The sequence below is a fragment of the Melitaea cinxia genome, chromosome 10, assembly GCF_905220565.1.
Source record: "Melitaea cinxia chromosome 10, ilMelCinx1.1, whole genome shotgun sequence".
In the NCBI taxonomy this organism is placed as follows: domain Eukaryota; kingdom Metazoa; phylum Arthropoda; class Insecta; order Lepidoptera; family Nymphalidae; genus Melitaea; species Melitaea cinxia.
Window position 1 is genome coordinate 11241457 of NC_059403.1, and position 19710 is coordinate 11261166.

Genomic DNA, 19710 nt, shown 5'->3' on the forward strand with positions numbered 1-19710 from the left:
CTGTAAGACTTTAAGCATAGTACGTGTACAACATATTTTTAATTTCTCTTATTTTAGGGTTGGGAAGGAAGAACAGAAACCGGTGGCGAGGGTGCGGAACCACCGCCGCCAGCGCATGCGCCATTGGACGCCGTCTGGCAGCCAGTGGCTGGCACTCGGTAAGTCAAGAGGCAGTAACCTAGTTCATGCCCTTTACTTTGTCCACATTAATATTGATGACGCGTACAGCTTTATCCACATTTTTTTTACGCTCAAATTATAATGATGACAGATCTCAAATATTGTTTGTTTGTAATGTATATACAGAGAGATGAATGAACCGATTTTCAAAAATTCTAATAACAATATAAAGCTACATTATCACTGAGTGCCATAGGCTATGTTATAACAGGTAAAAACAGAACACTGTAAGCTAAAATTGCTTAAATTTAGATCTCTTCAATCATTACGTTGAAAAAAACGACATTATTTTTTTAAAGCAAATAATTTCTTGAAATGTGGTAAAGCTGAATTTACCTCCACATTGCAACCGCTGCAATGACTGTTATGTCGTAGTAACGTTTAATATACTTTTACTTGCTCAGTAAACAAGGTAAAACAATATATAAATGCGTTCATACAATCACACTCTCACTCTCATACTCTCTCTAGCTAGGCCCTCTAGCTTTATCAAATTGGCATAAATTGGCTAGTCCGACAGGACTCGCACCCAACTCGCGTTAAGTACGATCGATATATGGCTAAAACACAAAGTCAAAATTTCTCTTTTGGTTCTAGTCTAAGCTTTCTAGCTACTCCGCTTCAACGCATAAATATAATACTTTCTATCAAAAGCGCACCGTCAATAAAATTATTGAAACATTAAAAATATATGAAATCATGTACGAAAAACCATCAGCTATAGCTCATAGTGAATATAATTTGAACGCAAACTCCTCCAACTCCTCCAATAAAGCCGGCGGCATTAAATATTGCCATTAAAACCTCGAACTCTGGCAAAACGCCAGGAATCGTTCCGTCCGATCTCAACTTGTTTTGTATTTGTTCTGTCGGTATTCTCTTAAAACGTAACTGTCAAAGTGTTGAGCAAATAAGGATTGCTTCAATAAATTTAGTAAAATAAATGTCTCTTTTATTGTAGGTAACTAGATGATTATTTGTGTAGGTAATTATAAAAATTTTGACTTCTACGAATAGTTATTCCTAAATGACTATTTTAAGGTTTTCAGTAAAACGGTTCACGTACAGACTATATAGATACTGTATCAGTTTTTTATTGCACACAGGATATCCTTTCCTGTTAGATTAGTCAAATTATCTATATCTATTATATGTGTATGGCTACTGCAATCTAGAATTTAGCCACCCCCTCCCTTCCTGTGGGTGTCATAAGAGGCACCTGAGGAGTACCAAAGTTACAATAGCACCTTGGAAGTTTTGAAGCCGACCGATGCCGGGATAACCATTCTGCAGCTGACGTTTTAAATACACAGACCAAAGACGAACAACAGTGTCTTCGATTCGATAAAGCCAGCCCTGCGGTCACCAACCCGCCATGAGTGTGGTGGTACTATTCTACAAAAGAGGCGATAAGTCTCTCAGTTGAAGAGTTACAGACCGATGTCACTTCTGAGCCACGCTGCTGTTTTCGATCTGCTTCGAGCTTTTTGAGGGTCTACTGACTACTACTGAGATGTGTGTATGACACGGTGATGTTGACCGTCCATATATCTAAGACCAGAGAACAAAGCCCATTTTCCTTCGGCGCGTGTAAGGCAAGATCACCGAAAATGTAATATCACCGAAATAGTTTACCACTGGCCTGGAGGATATCTTAAGACCTTGGATTGTAGGAAACAAGGCATTAATGTCAACGGCGAATACATCTCTCGCCAAATGCTTGGCGGCCTAAACGAGTCCTCTCGACGAATCGGTCTCGGTATGAACTTGAACAAAATGAAAGTTATGTTTAATAACCAAGTTACAACGAGACCGGTATCAGTCGACGGACTTTTCTCGAAGTTATTCAGGATTATGTTTACCTGAAAAACTTCGAGAAATACCTACCTAGGCTATACCATCCAACTTGGCCGCAATAGCTTCAAGAAGGAGGTCGATAGGAGGATTCGGTTGAGGTGGGCGGAATTTGGCAGGCTTCGTCGAGTCTTTACTTCGAAAATTCCGCAATTCATGAAGACAAAGTCTTCGAGCAATGCGTCCTTCCTGTGTTAACATACGGAGCCAAGACTTGGACACTGACGAAGGGACTGTGCCACCCGACACATTGACGGAAAAAGTTGCCCGGCTATTTCGGAATACAATGTGCCGTTGACAAAGAAAATAGTGATATAACTTTAGGGCTAGGACCAAATACAAATTTTAAGCAGGTAGGAAAAAAAAAGATTTAAATAATAAACCAACTAGATATTCAACATTAAGGTAGTTTTATTTCCATTTTTTTTACACTTACCCTCATGTAACAAAATATAATAAATAAGCCTACCTAGCTAACCCCAAAACCATCACTTCAGAAATTACAATTTACACAAATACTAAGGTTGCTCAGTCGTAGAGAGAAGGTTCTTAATATATTTACTACATTAAAAAAAAATACGTGATGAGTATAATTGCTTAACGAGTATAATGAGCTTAACGAGTATACCACCAGAAATCAAATAACCTTGTAAATAAGCATAGATCAACTAAATAATGAGAAAGTCTGTACCTCTTCTGCTTTAATTCATACCAATTACTTGAATTGTCAATTTGCTCTGGACATCCACCGGGTGTTAAGGTTTCAACAGGAAGTTTCGATAAGCAGGATCTCCAGCCCAAAGGTTCTTTTAGTGTTTTATTTAAATTCCAAATTCAAATATCCAGGCCTCGATGATTGAAGTTTAACGGAAATGACAGAATGAAATCGAAATATAATTTTAAGTTTGAGTTCAGTTTGTAACTCATTTAAGTTCCATCTTAATTTCAAATTATAAATTTTTCATATTTTTAATTTTTCCTACATCATGGTAACGCAAGTGTATTTTCTTCTAAAGTCATATTTCTATTAATTAGTTACGTAATATAATAAAATAAAACAATAAAATACTAAGGAAATATAAAAATGATAGAATGAAAAAAAAAAAACCCTGAAACAAAGAAAACACGTTGTCAAAATGGCGGAATCGAACCGATGCAAAATTTAAAAGAATGGTTTGAAATCTTACCAGAGTAGATTGCATATGTGTAATCTCTCGTTCCCACCATCCCCGAAATCAGATAAAAATATCCATTTCAAAATGAACAAAATAAGGAAGCTGTAACAAAATAAATTACGAGTTATATGACACCTAAAGGTTATCACAAACACAAAGGAAAAAAGGTCCCACCAAAATATCGAAATTAACTCACCATTATTGTTGAGATAAATAAAATTATTATTCTCTACTTCAGAGACATAATTTTTAATATGCAGGCGAACCTGGCCAACAAAACACGAAAACGTGAAATCTTTCCCTCGCCGTTCCCAATCATGGTCGAAGCGAAAGTCCTTTTAATCTGGCAGTGTTGCCACTCAAAATTAAAAATTTATCCAATACAGCAAACCGAAATAAATCTATATATTTTATTTTTTTTTTAATATTATTTATAAAAACAATTTAGACAAAAATCCTAAGCAATTAAATAAATATTTAAATATGAAACAATGTAAAAACAAAACCGTGCAAATACATAGCAACTCTCCAAGCACGCCATCTAGTGAGCCCGCAAGCTTCGCTAGATAAACCTCAATACCAGGATCAATAGTAATACCGCGGCTATAACTAGATGTCGCTATGCACCACAATTTTACTACGTTACAATACCCCCCCCCTTACGAAAAGGTTCACCGGGTGAACCACGCTGCCCTCAGCGTTTCAGACCTGAACTAAAGAAATTCCAACTAAACTATCCGGAACACTTAAAAAAAATGCAAACACTAACGTATACTATATATACAGCAAAAGAAAAAAAAACAATAATATTGCGGTGTATTAAAATGTGCTTAAGTGAGAGCACCTTGACATCACCTCCCAGCTCATTGTTAAATGCAATGAAGCTATCTCCACGGTGACTCACTCCTTGCTGCCAACCGCCGGAATACAATTGTCAAAAGACAATGTTTGAAATCGAATCATGTGTAGTAGTGCGCCCTTCCTAGCGACTAATCACAAGAAAATGCAAAAGTTTCTACTATTTATTAGAATTGGTTCTAAATAAGAAATAGTAGTTTTCCTGGAACTGATCATAACAAAGACCTAAAATCAGAATCTTGAAATAAAATTCAATAACCCAGGAACTAAACAAAACGGAAAATACACGGAAAAATCCAAAAAAATAAAAAAAATACAATGTATCAATCAGCCAAAATCTTAAGACAGTAAATATCAGCATCACAAGTTATTTACTCCCTTTTGCTAGTCTTCCACGAACACTCAAATCTCAAGCATCCTAACCTTACTTACATCAACTTCATCAATCCCTATTCAAACCATGGTAATGTAACTGCTAACTCAGTACATCACTACACACTCAAAAAAAACTAATTGAATATAGTCGAAACTTAAATATCCAAACAGTAAAGACCACAAAAATGAAATGCTAAATATTTACCTCTTAAAATCCTTAATATGCCAAGTACCTATAGGATGGTTGTCAGCAACTCTAACCAACTCATACACTAGAGGTGACAAAACTTTTACTACCCTGCACTTTTCATATTTAGGAGCCAACTTGGCTGTAAAAAATTTCTCAGCATCGCTTTGTGTATACGTCTTTTTCCACACAATATCGCCTACCGCATAACGTGCTGGTCTGCGCCGCAAATTATAATGCGTTGCATTCTCTGCATGAGCCTGGAACAAATTCTCTCTGACTTGACGAAATATGTCCTGTAAAATTCCAAAATTTCCAGCATATTCCTCCCTTGGCATTCCTACCTCGTAATCCTTATCCGAGTCTTTATAAAAGGAACCATTTAGTACCGGTTCTCTTCCATGGACAAGAAAAAACGGGGAGAAACCAGTGGACTCGTTTACCGCGCTGTTAATGGCAAACTGGACTTTATACAAGTTTTCATCCCAGGACCTGTGGTTGTCCTTCACAAAAGCAGCTACTGCAGTCATAACAGTCTTGTTATACCTCTCTACAAGATTTACTTGTGGTGTATACAATGGTGTGTAATGCAAATTCGGAATATTGTAACGCTTTATGAGATTACGGAATTCGGAACCCGTGAATTGCGATCCATTGTCTACAATTACGGTCTCCGGAACACTATGGTTCAGAAAAACAAAATTCTCAAGCGCCTTTACAACAGCGGCACCTGTGGCACGCCTTAACGGAAACAACATTGTATATTTTGAGAAGCAACAAGTTACTACAAAAAGAAAAGTAAAACCTGATCTAGATCTGGGCAAAGGTCCTACCAGATCAGCAGAAATAACCTGAAACGGTCTACTACAGACTTTTGGTTTTCCTAATAAACCAGGAGTGGCTGTTGTTGAATGCTTATAAGCAGCACAAACATCACAATTTTTAACATAATCAACCACATCCTTATACATACCGCGCCAAAAGTATCGAAGTGATATTCTACGATGAGTTTTGAACACGCCGAAATGACCAGCAGTTGGGTCTGCATGGTTTTCTTTCAAAATCCTATTAATGTCGCTCTTATGGACTACCTCTTTCCAATCGAACTCACTCAAAAGCTGGTATTTACATTTACTGAAACGGAACAATTTATTATTCAAAATGCAAAAATTTGGAAAATTGGCTGGATTATTTTTACAACCATTGAATATTTTGTCATACCAGTCATCAACGATAGTCTGTTGTCCCGAACTACTTCGTCCAACTTTAACCACATCAACCTTTATGAGTCTCGACAAGGTATCTGGAACTACGTTATCACTACCCTTTCTATGCTCAATAATAAAATTATACTGTGACAATCTGCAACCCCATCTGGCCAATCTCCCAGAGGGATTTTCCAAATTCAAAAACCACTTAAGCGATGCATGATCCGTAATAATCGTAATTGTTTTTGAACCAAAATAAGCCTGAAATTTCTCCACTGCAAAAATGACAGCAAGAGCTTCGCGTTCTGTCGCACTGTAATTCCTTTCATTTTTATTTAAACTCCTACTGACATATGCGATGGGATGATCATGTCCATCTACCTCTTGTGTCAACATACCGCCAACTCCATAAGCTGAAGCATCGCAATGTACCTTAAATGGCTTGTCGAAATTCGGAACCGCAAGCACAGGTGCCGTTACTAGTGCATTTTTCAAAGTATTAAATGCCACCTCTGCTTGTTCACTCCACTCAAATTTTGGTGCGTTCTTGCCTTTACTAGTTAATCTATTGAGTGGGGCTGCTATAGTCGAAAAGTTTCTAATAAAGCGTCTATACCAGGAACATGTACCTAAAAATATTTTTACATCCTGTGCGGATTTTGGTGTCGGAAAATTCATGACCGCGGCAACCTTCTCTGGATCAGTCCGTAACCCGAATTCATCTACCATGTACCCTAAATAACGTAATGATTTCCGAAAAAAACTACATTTTTCAAAATTTATTGACAATTTAGCCATTTCTAATTTATCCAAAACTCTATTTAACAAAATTAAATGCGTTTCAAAATCTGAAGAGCAAATCACAATGTCGTCTATATAACAAAAAACTCTCCCATTCGTTATATCGTTACAAAAATTTTGATTAAATAACCGGTCCATTAATCTCTGTTGTCGTGCTGGAGCACCGCATAAGCCAAAAGGCATAACTTTAAATTTAAACAAACCCCTACCCGGAACTGTGAAACTAGTTTTCTCTTGAGAATCTTCACTTAACGGAATTTGCCAAAAACTAGAACTTAAATCAATTGATGACAAAAATTTAGCTTCTTTTAGGCTATCCAGAATTTGCGGAATGTACGGAATCGAATATGAATCCCCCTTGGTTACTGAGTTTAACTTACGGCAATCCAAGCAAAATCTCCAGTCTCCATTTGCCTTTTTAACCAAGATCACTGGGTTATTCCAAGGACTCTCACTAGGAGTGACTACATCCAATTCCAGCATTCTATCTAGTTCTTTACATAACGCCTCTTTCTTTTCCGGAGAAAGTGGATATTGTTTAATCTTAATAGGTAAAGCATCACCGGTATCAATAATATGTTCAATCAAGTTAGTTCTACCTAAACCTATCCTTTGTGATGAAATATCCAAAAATTTATTTACTACTGAATTCGCTAATTCTTTTTGCTGGTTTGTTAATGATTCAAAAGATTTTATGGTATGAACTGGTTCATTATCAATAACATTTAAATTATAAAATCTTGAAGGTGCCTTACTCAATTCCAAATTATCAAAAATTCCTGGCGCTAACTGAAACGTTTTCCAAAAGTCACAACCAAAAATAACATCTACCACAATAGATGGAATTACAAAAAATTTAATAATGTGAGTCATAGAATTGTAAGTAATCGGAACAAACATGTAACCCAAGCAATGGAGTTGGTCCCCATTTGCCACAGAAAATGTGGTGTCATTATCCACATGTAATTTGTAACCCATTTTCAAAAAAACCTTGTGCGCCTGGTTACCCAAAATTGACGCGCAAGCACCGGAATCTAGTAATCCTGTAATCTCTAAGTTGTCTACTGAAGTCTGTAAATGTGGTCTAACATCCTTTTCATTAATTGAAAACAGAACTGTGTCAGGTATGCAAGTTGTTTTATTATAATTGACAACACTATGTAATTGTGTCTCTGCACAGTCCTGGTATATTAGTTTTTTGAATTTTTATCTGAAGGTGGTTGTCTGACCAAAGTCCTCTTACTACACACTGGACATGTTTTAACTGTGTAGTTCTGCAATCCACACGAAAAACACCTTAGAGACCTCGGAACAACCCTACAAAATTTAAAGTTGTGGTTTCCCTTACCACACTTATAACAAAGTTTTTTATTTGACTGTAAAAAATTATTATTTTCACTCCTATTAACCTTAACCGCTGTCGCCGAAACTGTGTTTACTTGTTTTGAATTCGGTTTGTAAGCAAACTCAGAACTTAGAAGCGCTTTATTACTACTGGGCTCCGAAAATAAAGCAGAACGTTGTTTGGCAGCCTCTAGTTTACGACACTTTTCTTTCAAAACCGCTACTGAATCTATGGTTACTAGGGCCAGTTGCTCGGAATAACATGGACGAATGTTATGTAAAAGAATGTCTAATTTTTGTTTTTCAGAAAGTTGAGTCGTTAATCTCGCAAACATACAGAACATTACCGAAAAATAAATACACACTGGTTCATCGGGGCCTTGCGTACGAGCTCTGATTTCTCCAATTAACCTATGATCATAATCGACTGCGTCAAATTCTTCCAAAAATAACTTTTTTAATTCTAACCAATTTGAGACTAATGATTTATTACCTCTGAACCACAATAAAGCTTTACATGTAAAAAGATGAAAGGCAGAAATGAACAGCTTCGAATCTGAAACTCCATACGACTTCTTATATTCTTCCACACGTTCGATGAAGCTACGTGGGTCTCCCTGTCCATTGTAAGTTAACTTCCACTTGGCGACATTTTTGTCCCCAGTGCATTCTACTGTGGAGCTGTCTGAAGTCAAAGATTCGCTTTCCTGAGCCCAATCATTGTTAGGTTCCAATCTTGAAATTAGAATTTCCAATTTTGAACTTATCTCACTCCTCTTACCTTTTAGGGTGAGCTCGGAAGAATGTATTCTTAAATTTCTGAAATATAAATGTGACGCTAAAGCTTTAGCCCTACAAAGAATATGTCGCTCTTTATTTTCCTCAAATTTCTTAATTAAATCTTTTAAATCCTGAAGTTTTTGAGAAACAACCTCCAACTCGGTTTCAGCATCAATGTCCGTTTCCAAAATTGATTCAGAAGGAATCTCTGTTATTAAATGTTTTAATTGTTTCTTTAAACCAAGCACAGTAGGTGCTGGCGTTTCAGAACGAATGGACACCTCATAAGTTAATTCGTCTTTCAAAAGAGAGTGAAATTGCACAAAAGTTTGTTCCATTTTGATTTATAAAAATCGGTACAGCCAAGATATTAGAAATGGATCCCGGTGGTATTATCGTTACTAAAAAAAAAAGGTTACAAAAGCTTCAACAAAAATCAAAATTACTTATACGGAATTTAAGCATACTATTAAAAAAAACAAAAAAAAAGAAATGTTTAAACTTAGCCTACTCTAAATAATATCTCAACAACTATGCTTCCATTACAAAATAATATTTCTAAAGTATACAGAAGAAAGAAGAAATAATACTAAATAACATACAAAATTGTAAGGTGTGATACAGCCTTATGTGTCAAAATAATCAATGTGGCACAGCCTACATATACACAACTCAACAAAAAAAATATGTATATAACCTAAACTAGGTATAAATTATAATAACTCTAAACAAAAACAATCAACTTACTATGAAATACCAAATACAATTTAACATTGGTCAGTTGAAATGTTCATATAACTCTATATGAACCCAGAATAAAATAAAGAAAATACATAATCTAAATTATCAGAATTATCCAAACAACTTGAAGTGTGGTATGGTATAACCCCAACCTCTAATCAAATAAAAGTAGCTAATCTAATCAAATAAATAAATACAAATGTAACTATGTCTAAGAAACTACTGAATCTTAACAATTGTCAAAAGAACGTCTTCACGGAAAACTTTAAAAGTCAAAACCTCCCAAAAGAAAAAATAAACAAAATGCCAAGGCACAATATGCAGTGCACACAAGAATGAATAATTGCAAATATGATTTGATACCAACAAAATGCAAAAAAAAAAAAAAATTATTTACTTTTAAAATTTTTTCTTTACACACTGACAATTGTCAAAACTCAAAATACTACTAATATTACAGTATTTTCAAAATCTACGGGTGATATACTCATCAAACAAGATAACATTAAAAAAAAAAAATTATACTCGCAACAAAAAAATGATATTAAACTGTGATTACAACAAAAAAAAATTCAAAATAAACCATGGGTTTTATTGCTTCACTCTAACATCTATGTTTGTATATAAACATCACAATTTAAATTAATCCGTGGGCGCCATTTGCCACCCGACACATTGACGGAAAAAGTTGCCCGGCTATTTCGGAATACAATGTGCCGTTGACAAAGAAAATAGTGATATAACTTTAGGGCTAGGACCAAATACAAATTTTAAGCAGGTAGGAAAAAAAAAGATTTAAATAATAAACCAACTAGATATTCAACATTAAGGTAGTTTTATTTCCATTTTTTTTACACTTACCCTCATGTAACAAAATATAATAAATAAGCCTACCTAGCTAACCCCAAAACCATCACTTCAGAAATTACAATTTACACAAATACTAAGGTTGCTCAGTCGTAGAGAGAAGGTTCTTAATATATTTACTACATTAAAAAAAAAATACGTGATGAGTATAATTGCTTAACGAGTATAATGAGCTTAACGAGTATACCACCAGAAATCAAATAACCTTGTAAATAAGCATAGATCAACTAAATAATGAGAAAGTCTGTACCTCTTCTGCTTTAATTCATACCAATTACTTGAATTGTCAATTTGCTCTGGACATCCACCGGGTGTTAAGGTTTCAACAGGAAGTTTCGATAAGCAGGATCTCCAGCCCAAAGGTTCTTTTAGTGTTTTATTTAAATTCCAAATTCAAATATCCAGGCCTCGATGATTGAAGTTTAACGGAAATGACAGAATGAAATCGAAATATAATTTTAAGTTTGAGTTCAGTTTGTAACTCATTTAAGTTCCATCTTAATTTCAAATTATAAATTTTTCATATTTTTAATTTTTCCTACATCATGGTAACGCAAGTGTATTTTCTTCTAAAGTCATATTTCTATTAATTAGTTACGTAATATAATAAAATAAAACAATAAAATACTAAGGAAATATAAAAATGATAGAATGAAAAAAAAAAACCCTGAAACAAAGAAAACACGTTGTCAAAATGGCGGAATCGAACCGATGCAAAATTTAAAAGAATGGTTTGAAATCTTACCAGAGTAGATTGCATATGTGTAATCTCTCGTTCCCACCATCCCCGAAATCAGATAAAAATATCCATTTCAAAATGAACAAAATAAGGAAGCTGTAACAAAATAAATTACGAGTTATATGACACCTAAAGGTTATCACAAACACAAAGGAAAAAAGGTCCCACCAAAATATCGAAATTAACTCACCATTATTGTTGAGATAAATAAAATTATTATTCTCTACTTCAGAGACATAATTTTTAATATGCAGGCGAACCTGGCCAACAAAACACGAAAACGTGAAATCTTTCCCTCGCCGTTCCCAATCATGGTCGAAGCGAAAGTCCTTTTAATCTGGCAGTGCTGCCACTCAAAATTAAAAATTTATCCAATACAGCAAACCGAAATAAATCTATATATTTTATTTTTTTTTTAATATTATTTATAAAAACAATTTAGACAAAAATCCTAAGCAATTAAATAAATATTTAAATATGAAACAATGTAAAAACAAAACCGTGCAAATACATAGCAACTCTCCAAGCACGCCATCTAGTGAGCCCGCAAGCTTCGCTAGATAAACCTCAATACCAGGATCAATAGTAATACCGCGGCTATAACTAGATGTCGCTATGCACCACAATTTTACTACGTTACAACTGGTTCACAAATCAGTCCAGTAGTCATATCCATCAGTCCATAAGTCTCTCAACGTGCAATGGAACGGGTTATACTTGCGGTTTCTCTCAAAGATAGGATTAGAAATGAGACTATCCGCGAGAGAACGAAAGTAACCGACATAGCCCACAGAATTAGCAAGTTGAAGTGGAGAGTGGTTATCTGTGTCGCAGGACCAATGGCATCATCAATTCGAGATGTAAACCACACTGTACTTATACCCCGGAATATTTATTTTATTAGAATATAAGTAAATATATACAAATAAATGAAATTGGAGAGTCTGCTTGTAATATTAAAATAACGTCATCATCATTACAGCCTATACAGTCCACCGCTGGACATAAGCCTCCACAAGTTTAAGCCAAAATTAACGTGAACTCATGTGTTTCGCCCATAGTCACCACGCTGGGCAGGCGGGTTGGTGACCGCAGGGCTGGCTTTGTCGCACCGTAGATGCTGCTGCCCGTCTTCGGCCTGCGTATTTCAAAGCCAGCAGTTGGATGGTTATCCCGCCACCGGTCGGCTTTTTAAGTTCCAAGGTGGTAGCGGAACTGTGTTATCCCTTAGTCGCCTCTTACGACACCCACGGGAAGAGAGGGGGTGGCTATATTCTTTAGTACCGTAGCCACACAGTACCTTAAATTATTAATTATTAATTAGAATATCAGCTTTTTACTAAATACATATGGATGTTTACACGGTACATATACCAAAATGACATTTTTTACAATTTTTGTCTTTCTGTCTGTCTGTTTGTTCCGGCTAATCTCTGAGAGGGGTGGACTGATTTTAGCGAAACTTTCACTGTCAGATAGCTGATGTAATACGGAGTAACATAGACTACTTTTATCTTACATTTTTTATTTTTTTTTATAACTGCGAACTGAACAATAACTTTTTTGTTAAATTCCATGCGGACGAAGTCGCGGGCACAGCTAGTATCAAATATAAATCTTATCAGCAATATTATGATTCTATATCCATCATCATAAAATAAAATAAAAACATTCGCCAAATATTCGCATCATCATCATTCGCGCGAATGGAATACGAATATTGAAAAATCGCGAATATTCGCGAATGCGAATGTGTAAACCAAATATTCGTTACAACACTAGTAGATGCCATAGTATAACGCAAAATTGTAATAGAAAAAAAATCTTAATAATTTACATTTTGAAATTAGGTCGAAAAATAATTTTATGACACTAACTTTATAAATAATTCATTAATTGCCCCGGTTTTGAAACAAAGTATATATCTAAAGCTCGTCTCATTACCGTGTTTGAAATTTCATAAAGGGAGAGCGCTAACGAGGAGTAATGGTGAAAAAAACCCTTTCGCCTTAAAAGTTTCCATTTCCAATTTGCTAACTGCTTCCTACCTTTTTATCCTATTTGTGTAACGTTTTAACGTTCGTATTACGTTAATAAAATTGAAGTGTCTGTGATTTCAAAATAACTATATTTTTTCAAGTGTATATATTTATTTACACGATACTAAAACACAAAAGATTTTAAAATTTGTGTCTGTCTGTCTGTATATCTTTCCGTTTGTCCGGTTTAATCTTCGGAATGGCTAAACCGATTTTTATGGGCTTTTCACTAGAAAGTAGGAGAGGTTGTGGAGCAATATATAGCCTACTTTAACTAATTTTTATACCGGTCTTTCCGCAAAATTACGCTTTTTTAACCGTAAAATTTACGGTTAAAAAACCGTGTTTACCGCGCCCAGATAGACATAAAATAATTAAAAGTTTTCTTATTAAATACCAGCTGTGTACGCGACTTCGTTCGCATGGAATTTAACAAAAAAGTTAATTTTCAGTTCGCAGAGTTATAAGTAAATACATTTCTAATAGATTAGATTTTCAGAGATTAGATTTGAACGGCTAGACCGATTTTGACGGGACTTTCACTGGCACTGAAACTATCAGTTGCCTACGCTCGCATAGAATGGTTTATATTTACAAATGGGTGTTAAATTAGCACCTAATGATTATATTACGAGTACCATAACTTGGGACAACTTCGAATACCACGGATATTGAGTTTTGTGCGCTAGAACTACCAGACTTCTGGCAGCGCAGAATTGTCGTGCCAACAACACAGACAAACAGTTGTGCGAAATACAAGTCTCCCCTTATTTTTGGTAATTTCAGTAATACGAACTAATATAATATTTTAATATCAAAAACTTACGCAGATGAACAGTATTAATTTATGATTAATTATTGTATGCAATCAAATCCTAAAAATAAAATTTCTTGCTTATAACTTCCGATATGACATACATACTCTATGACTACGAAGATATGAGGCATAAAAAATCGTTCAAGGGATACTTATTTACTTATTTACTTATTTATTTAGAATCAGTTTCTAACCGATTCTAAGAATAAAGGTAATAATTATAATAATTTATAATTTCAAAAGCTGAATAAAAATATAGTTCATGTTTTTTCAATCTTTAACAAAAAAACGCTTTCACACAAAATATGAAATACATTTTTATTTATTTTTCACAAAAAAACCTAATTATATATATTATAGTTACATGCTTTTAACTCCACATGACTTCCACTCTAACCTGTAGACGAAAAGGGGGTACTAATTCACTCACTTTAGCCTAGACTTCCCGCGGACGCTTAAATACATATTTACTTATTTATTACTTATTGATCAGTAATCTTAAAACAAAGCTTAAGAAACCCTTATCATCAAAAATGACGATCTTTAATACAAATTAACATCTCCTATTTCATCTCTGTAAGGGTAGAACCAAGGGGTAGTCCACAAATAGTGAAAAACGTGCAAGAAGAATAAAGACTGACGTTATTGAATCGTTTAAATATAAACTCAATTTTACTCTAGCAATTGGAATTGAAACAAAGTAAGTTAAATAATAAACAATCCGCGTGTCTTATTCGAACGATATTTTGTTCTTCTTATAGACAAAGTCGATAGCTTCAAGGAATTGAGTGGCATCGAAGTCTCTCGAGAGTCGTCTGTAAAGTTCTCTGAGAGTTACTACACTTGTGTGCGCTTCCTAAGTGAGCTGTACCGAGATTTTGCAATTTTATAACTCCTCATACGTGTTTAATATTAAGTCTTGTGTTAATATTTCAAAGCATTAATTTGTAAGTATGAAAAAGCTACAGGTATATCCTAGACTTTTAGTAATTTGCAAAGCGGTTAAGTTTGATTAGTTTTTTATTATTTTATAGTGTTGTATGTGTTTTTGTATTTTTTTTATAAGTTTTATAAAAAAAATGTAGATTAGTTGATCCTACATACTTTGTTTTATTTTACGAACTGACATAGGCGATGGAAGTTAAAAAAGGTCGTTACTTTTAATCTGTACAATTTTTTTAACAAATTCTGTTCGTAGGATTCTTGTAGATGGTATAAGGATGTACCATCTACGATAATTAAGAAAAAGATGAACGAAATGGGAAATTCGTTCTCAAGTTACGGCGTAACCAAGGAAACAAGGGATTCATTTTTATGTATTAATATATAGATTATGATGAAACAATACATATGATGTCAGTATATCTATAAAGATATATGAGTAGTGCTCGATTTTTAGAACTGCTGTTAGTGTAATAGTTGCAATTCGTGAAACACTTGTCGAATGGTCAATTAGTATGTACTAAAGAATTCGAAAAAGAAATTTAAATAATTGATTAATTATTGAAATTCAATAACGGCTACTTGATACATAGTCAACCTCATTTCTAATGATTGTAGTGGACCCTCGTAGACAAAGGCAATTGTAGTGACGAGAGTACTGTCAAGAGTCTTCGCTGTAGTACCCTCCCAGCATCTACGACTCTCGAGAAAGTCTTCATTACGTACAGTATATATGTATAGTGTGACTTGTGTTCATTATTGTATATACACATTTGATTGCTTCGAAATGACAACTTGTTGATATCTTAATCTTTACTATTTCATATTTTCACACGTGAATTTTTTGCTAAGTGAAAAAAATGCATTAGAAACATTTATCTCGGCCTACATATTCTTATTATTGTCAGAAATGATCGTTTATTTTGTAAATAAACGAATTGCTACATTCAAAATGAACAACAGCTTTTAAGATCGTCCGATTTTATGTGTAATATTGTATAATAAATCTTAACAGGTGTTTTTTTTATTATTACTTTGTTTTCCATGAGTAAAAAGCGTGATTATTACGCATGTTACGTAATTTACATAATTCAGAAGAAATTAATTTTATAAATGCTTTTTTAGATATTGATAACAAAACAAACATAATTTGTTTTTTATCTAATTGTTCTAAAATGTATCTTCTTTTTTGTGTGTGCCATAAAGTTTAATACATAAATAAAAATTTAAAAAAATTGTTATATCGATGTTAGATAACAAACAAAAATATACTTATAAATATACTTTAAATATATAATATAATATACTTTAAAAATATACTTATTTTACATATACGTTTCGATATTTTTTTTTTCATCAGTGTGCGTGATTCTCTGACAATGGTAACTTCTGATCGGTTTCGATTCGGTGGTACTTCTGACTAAAATTTAGCAGTCTCACTCATCCCACTTGTGGACTTCTTTCTCCATTTAAAAGAAGGATAACTGTGGTTTGGCGGATATATTCTATCAGTAGGTGGAGAGTCCCAGGAGGACAGACACCCAAACCGGAAATAAATATTTGCTCAAATACAACTATACATACCGAGCGAATCGAACCCGCAAACCGTTGATGTTTAGATGCCAATATGGCACACGCATCACTACACCAGAGCGGTCGTAAATATGTATGCATGAATAAAAAATGGATGTCAGTTCATAATTTGAGTACAATAAACCATTTTTTATTTAAGTTTTAATTTGTATTGCTCTTACGAGTGTTGTAGGCAAGGTCTTTAACATCTGAAATGATGAACAGAAAATCATGAACTGAGAAAAAAAATGTAGTTTGGTCGTTAGATCACGGAACTTACAAAATAAATAGGATTTGGGCACCTAATATTCGAAATAATTTTTCCGATAGTAACATTGAAATATAATATTTCTTGTAAGGAGTAGCGTGGGTAGATTATTTTCAGACTGTTTTATTAGCAAGTGTTTTTGATGTCTCTAAGTCGTATTTATCCACCACCTACGAGCGCCTTATTAATTTAGTGACTATTTCTGTTGATCACAATACGCTTGAAAAAGGTGCTACATGTTTTAACGTTTATTTTTTGTAATAGCATTATTTTTTCAAAAATACAAACTCTTTCGTTAAATATATTAAATATTAGTTGAGCGCCGTTTGGAATCTTACCAGCGTTACTTTTTAAACTTTACTTGTAACATAAGGACTGATTAAGAAGGAGAATAACGCACAACTTCAATAGCTCAAGTAGATTGGTGAAGTTAGGAGTACATATTATGAATAAATTCATATTTTAATAACTAACTGACGAAGATGAAGGATTAAGGCATCTTATGTGAAGGTCTTCGTCCATTCTAACTGAACTCTCTTAAGCTACAATTCTAAGATAAAGTAAATATCTTTTGTTCATTCAGTCACGTTAATTCTAAATGAATCGGAAAATTGTCTGTAGTGTCTGTATGTATAATAATCGCCATTTTTAAGTAATAATTTATTTAATATTTATTCGTAAAAAAATCATGTAAATTAAAAATACAATATCTAGTACTGTTAAACGAGCAAAATAAAATATTAAGAATAAAAAAAAAAAAAACAAAAAAATAAAAACCGTAAAAATTGGAAAACATTATTCATATTTCATCAATATGTAATTCGTATTTAAATATGATTTCCAAAAAAACACGATTTAATAAAAATACCGAGCTAAGCTCGGTCATCCAGGTACTACAGTAAATTGACAAAACCTTTAATAATAATGAATCTATTAACCTTTAATGATAACTAATTTAATTATATCAATTCGATTTATTTTTCGGCAGATTTTAATTGTTGGCTTGTATCTTACATATTTTACGTATGTTTAATAATATACAAATATATCTAATGATATTAACCATAATATTTTCGAAATTTTAATTTTTCTATCGTATAAATAAATTATATTTAAAGTACAATATCGTAGTAGTATTAAGTACGTATGTATGTATCGAATTGACGTGTGCCGAAATAGCAACGTTTCTCCCACATTGCCATTTTTAATATTTACGAGTGAGCTACGTTTCAAGACTCTTGCCTTACATATTTCATCAGGATGGTTCCTGCATGCGATGCAATATGTTACTGTTCTGAAACATCCCTATATATACATAACCGTAGCTATCCATGTACGCTACACTTACATACTAATGTCACGACAGAAAGATATAGGTTAGAACTTGAAATCTTTTATAAGAGCATATTTCCTATTTTATTTTCTAAAATACTATTAAATATAAATTTAGTAAATGACATGAAATGAGAACTTATTATCACAAACTAGTTTTATGATATTTTTAATGTGTGGTGGGTGGTGGCTGTGGTTAGTAACGCAGAGCTCCTGAGGAGGTTCGGGAATGGAATGGCAACGCGTTGCTTCTGGCGTCTGCAAGCTACGGTAATCGCTTACCATCAGCTAGGGAGTACGCTTGTTTGTCGACCTAGTTGTATAAAAATCATTAATTTTCATGAAATATTGTTCGTTTATAATATTAGTTTAGAAATTTATATGTAGTTTTATGAATAAAATATGTAAATAAGTAAAGGAATATGTTTAGTTTGATCTTGTTTGACTGATAAAAATATTAGAATAGCTATGAAAGAGCTATGAGCTTATTGATTTACTTACAAAATGATTGAAATATGTACTTCTAAATATTAATATTATATATACACTCTTTTGAGTGTCAGGGAAACAAACTGAACAATTGATATATAAAAATGTTTTTTTTTTCATATAACATTATTGTGTAGTAACTAGTTTATGCAGCTTTGAAAAAATATGAATAAGAATTCGAAAAGGCTTATTGTCTTGAATATCATATAATTACCATATCCTTCACAAAATACGCATAATTTTAGCTGCATGATATATTCATACACGGACGTGTACGGACAGAATATAATACTGGTTAGAATATAATAGTGAATGTACTTTTGTTATGTATATGTACCAGTTACAGAAGTCAATCAACGTGGGTACTTATTTATGTCTTAAGAAAATATGTAAAGCAAGCGTGATTCTGTCATGTTTTGATATAAACAATGTCAAAAATAAACTAAAAATGCAGTAAGAGAAAGTATTTTGTGGAAACCAGCCTTTTTGATATAAGCAGTGTACGAGACTTGTTATTATCGCTAATCCACAAAAGAGAATTGTGGTAAATAGTATAAAATTACTATACTTTTGAAGTCTCCTAGGAGGCTGTGGTTTACTCTCACAAAATAATAATTGTGTTTGCTCGCAAACGAAAAAAAAACCGACTTCAATTACATCGACGAGTAATATAACGTAGATCGACGAAAAAATAGTCAAGTAACTACGCGTTATCAAAGATTACTCAAAAAGTAGTTATCAGATCTCAATAAAATTTATATGTAACCACGTGACAAACATCAACTATCGATTAAATTAAAAATTATCAAAATCGGTACACCCAGTAAAAAGTTATTGCGGATTTTCAAGATGTTCCCTCGATTTCTCTGGAATCCCATCATCAGATCCTGGTTTTCTTATCATGGTACTAAACTTGGGATATCTTCCTTCGAACAAAAAAAAAGAATTATCAAAATCGGTACATCCAGTAGAAAGTTATGCGGTATAATACAACGTAGGTCGACGAAAAAAGCGTCAAGTAAAAACGCATTATTAGATATAGCTCGAAAAGTAGTTGTTAGATCTCATATAAATTTAAATGGGACCAATTGGCACACACCACCATCCGATTAAAGGAAAATTTGTCGAAATCGCTCCACCCA

At 33.6% G+C, this 19710-nt stretch overlaps 1 protein-coding gene and 2 long non-coding RNA genes across 3 annotated transcripts in view; 1 reads left to right on the forward strand and 2 right to left on the reverse strand.

The window, feature by feature from the left end:
- Positions 1-19710, forward strand: part of LOC123656893 — an 85150-nt gene that overhangs the window by 12351 nt on the left and 53089 nt on the right. Inside the window, exon 2 of the mRNA XM_045592509.1 lies at positions 58-158. Coding sequence (XP_045448465.1) covers positions 58-158 — 101 coding nt within the window. The remainder of the gene's footprint in view (positions 1-57; positions 159-19710) is intronic.
- On the reverse strand, positions 3104-3540 carry LOC123656894. Its single transcript, XR_006743614.1, has 3 exons — positions 3406-3540; positions 3222-3311; positions 3104-3143 (listed from the first exon to the last, which is right to left on the reverse strand). It is a non-coding gene; the product is annotated as an uncharacterized LOC123656894 (long non-coding RNA).
- Positions 11121-11434, reverse strand: LOC123656895. Its single transcript, XR_006743615.1, has 2 exons — positions 11300-11434; positions 11121-11205 (listed from the first exon to the last, which is right to left on the reverse strand). It is a non-coding gene; the product is annotated as an uncharacterized LOC123656895 (long non-coding RNA).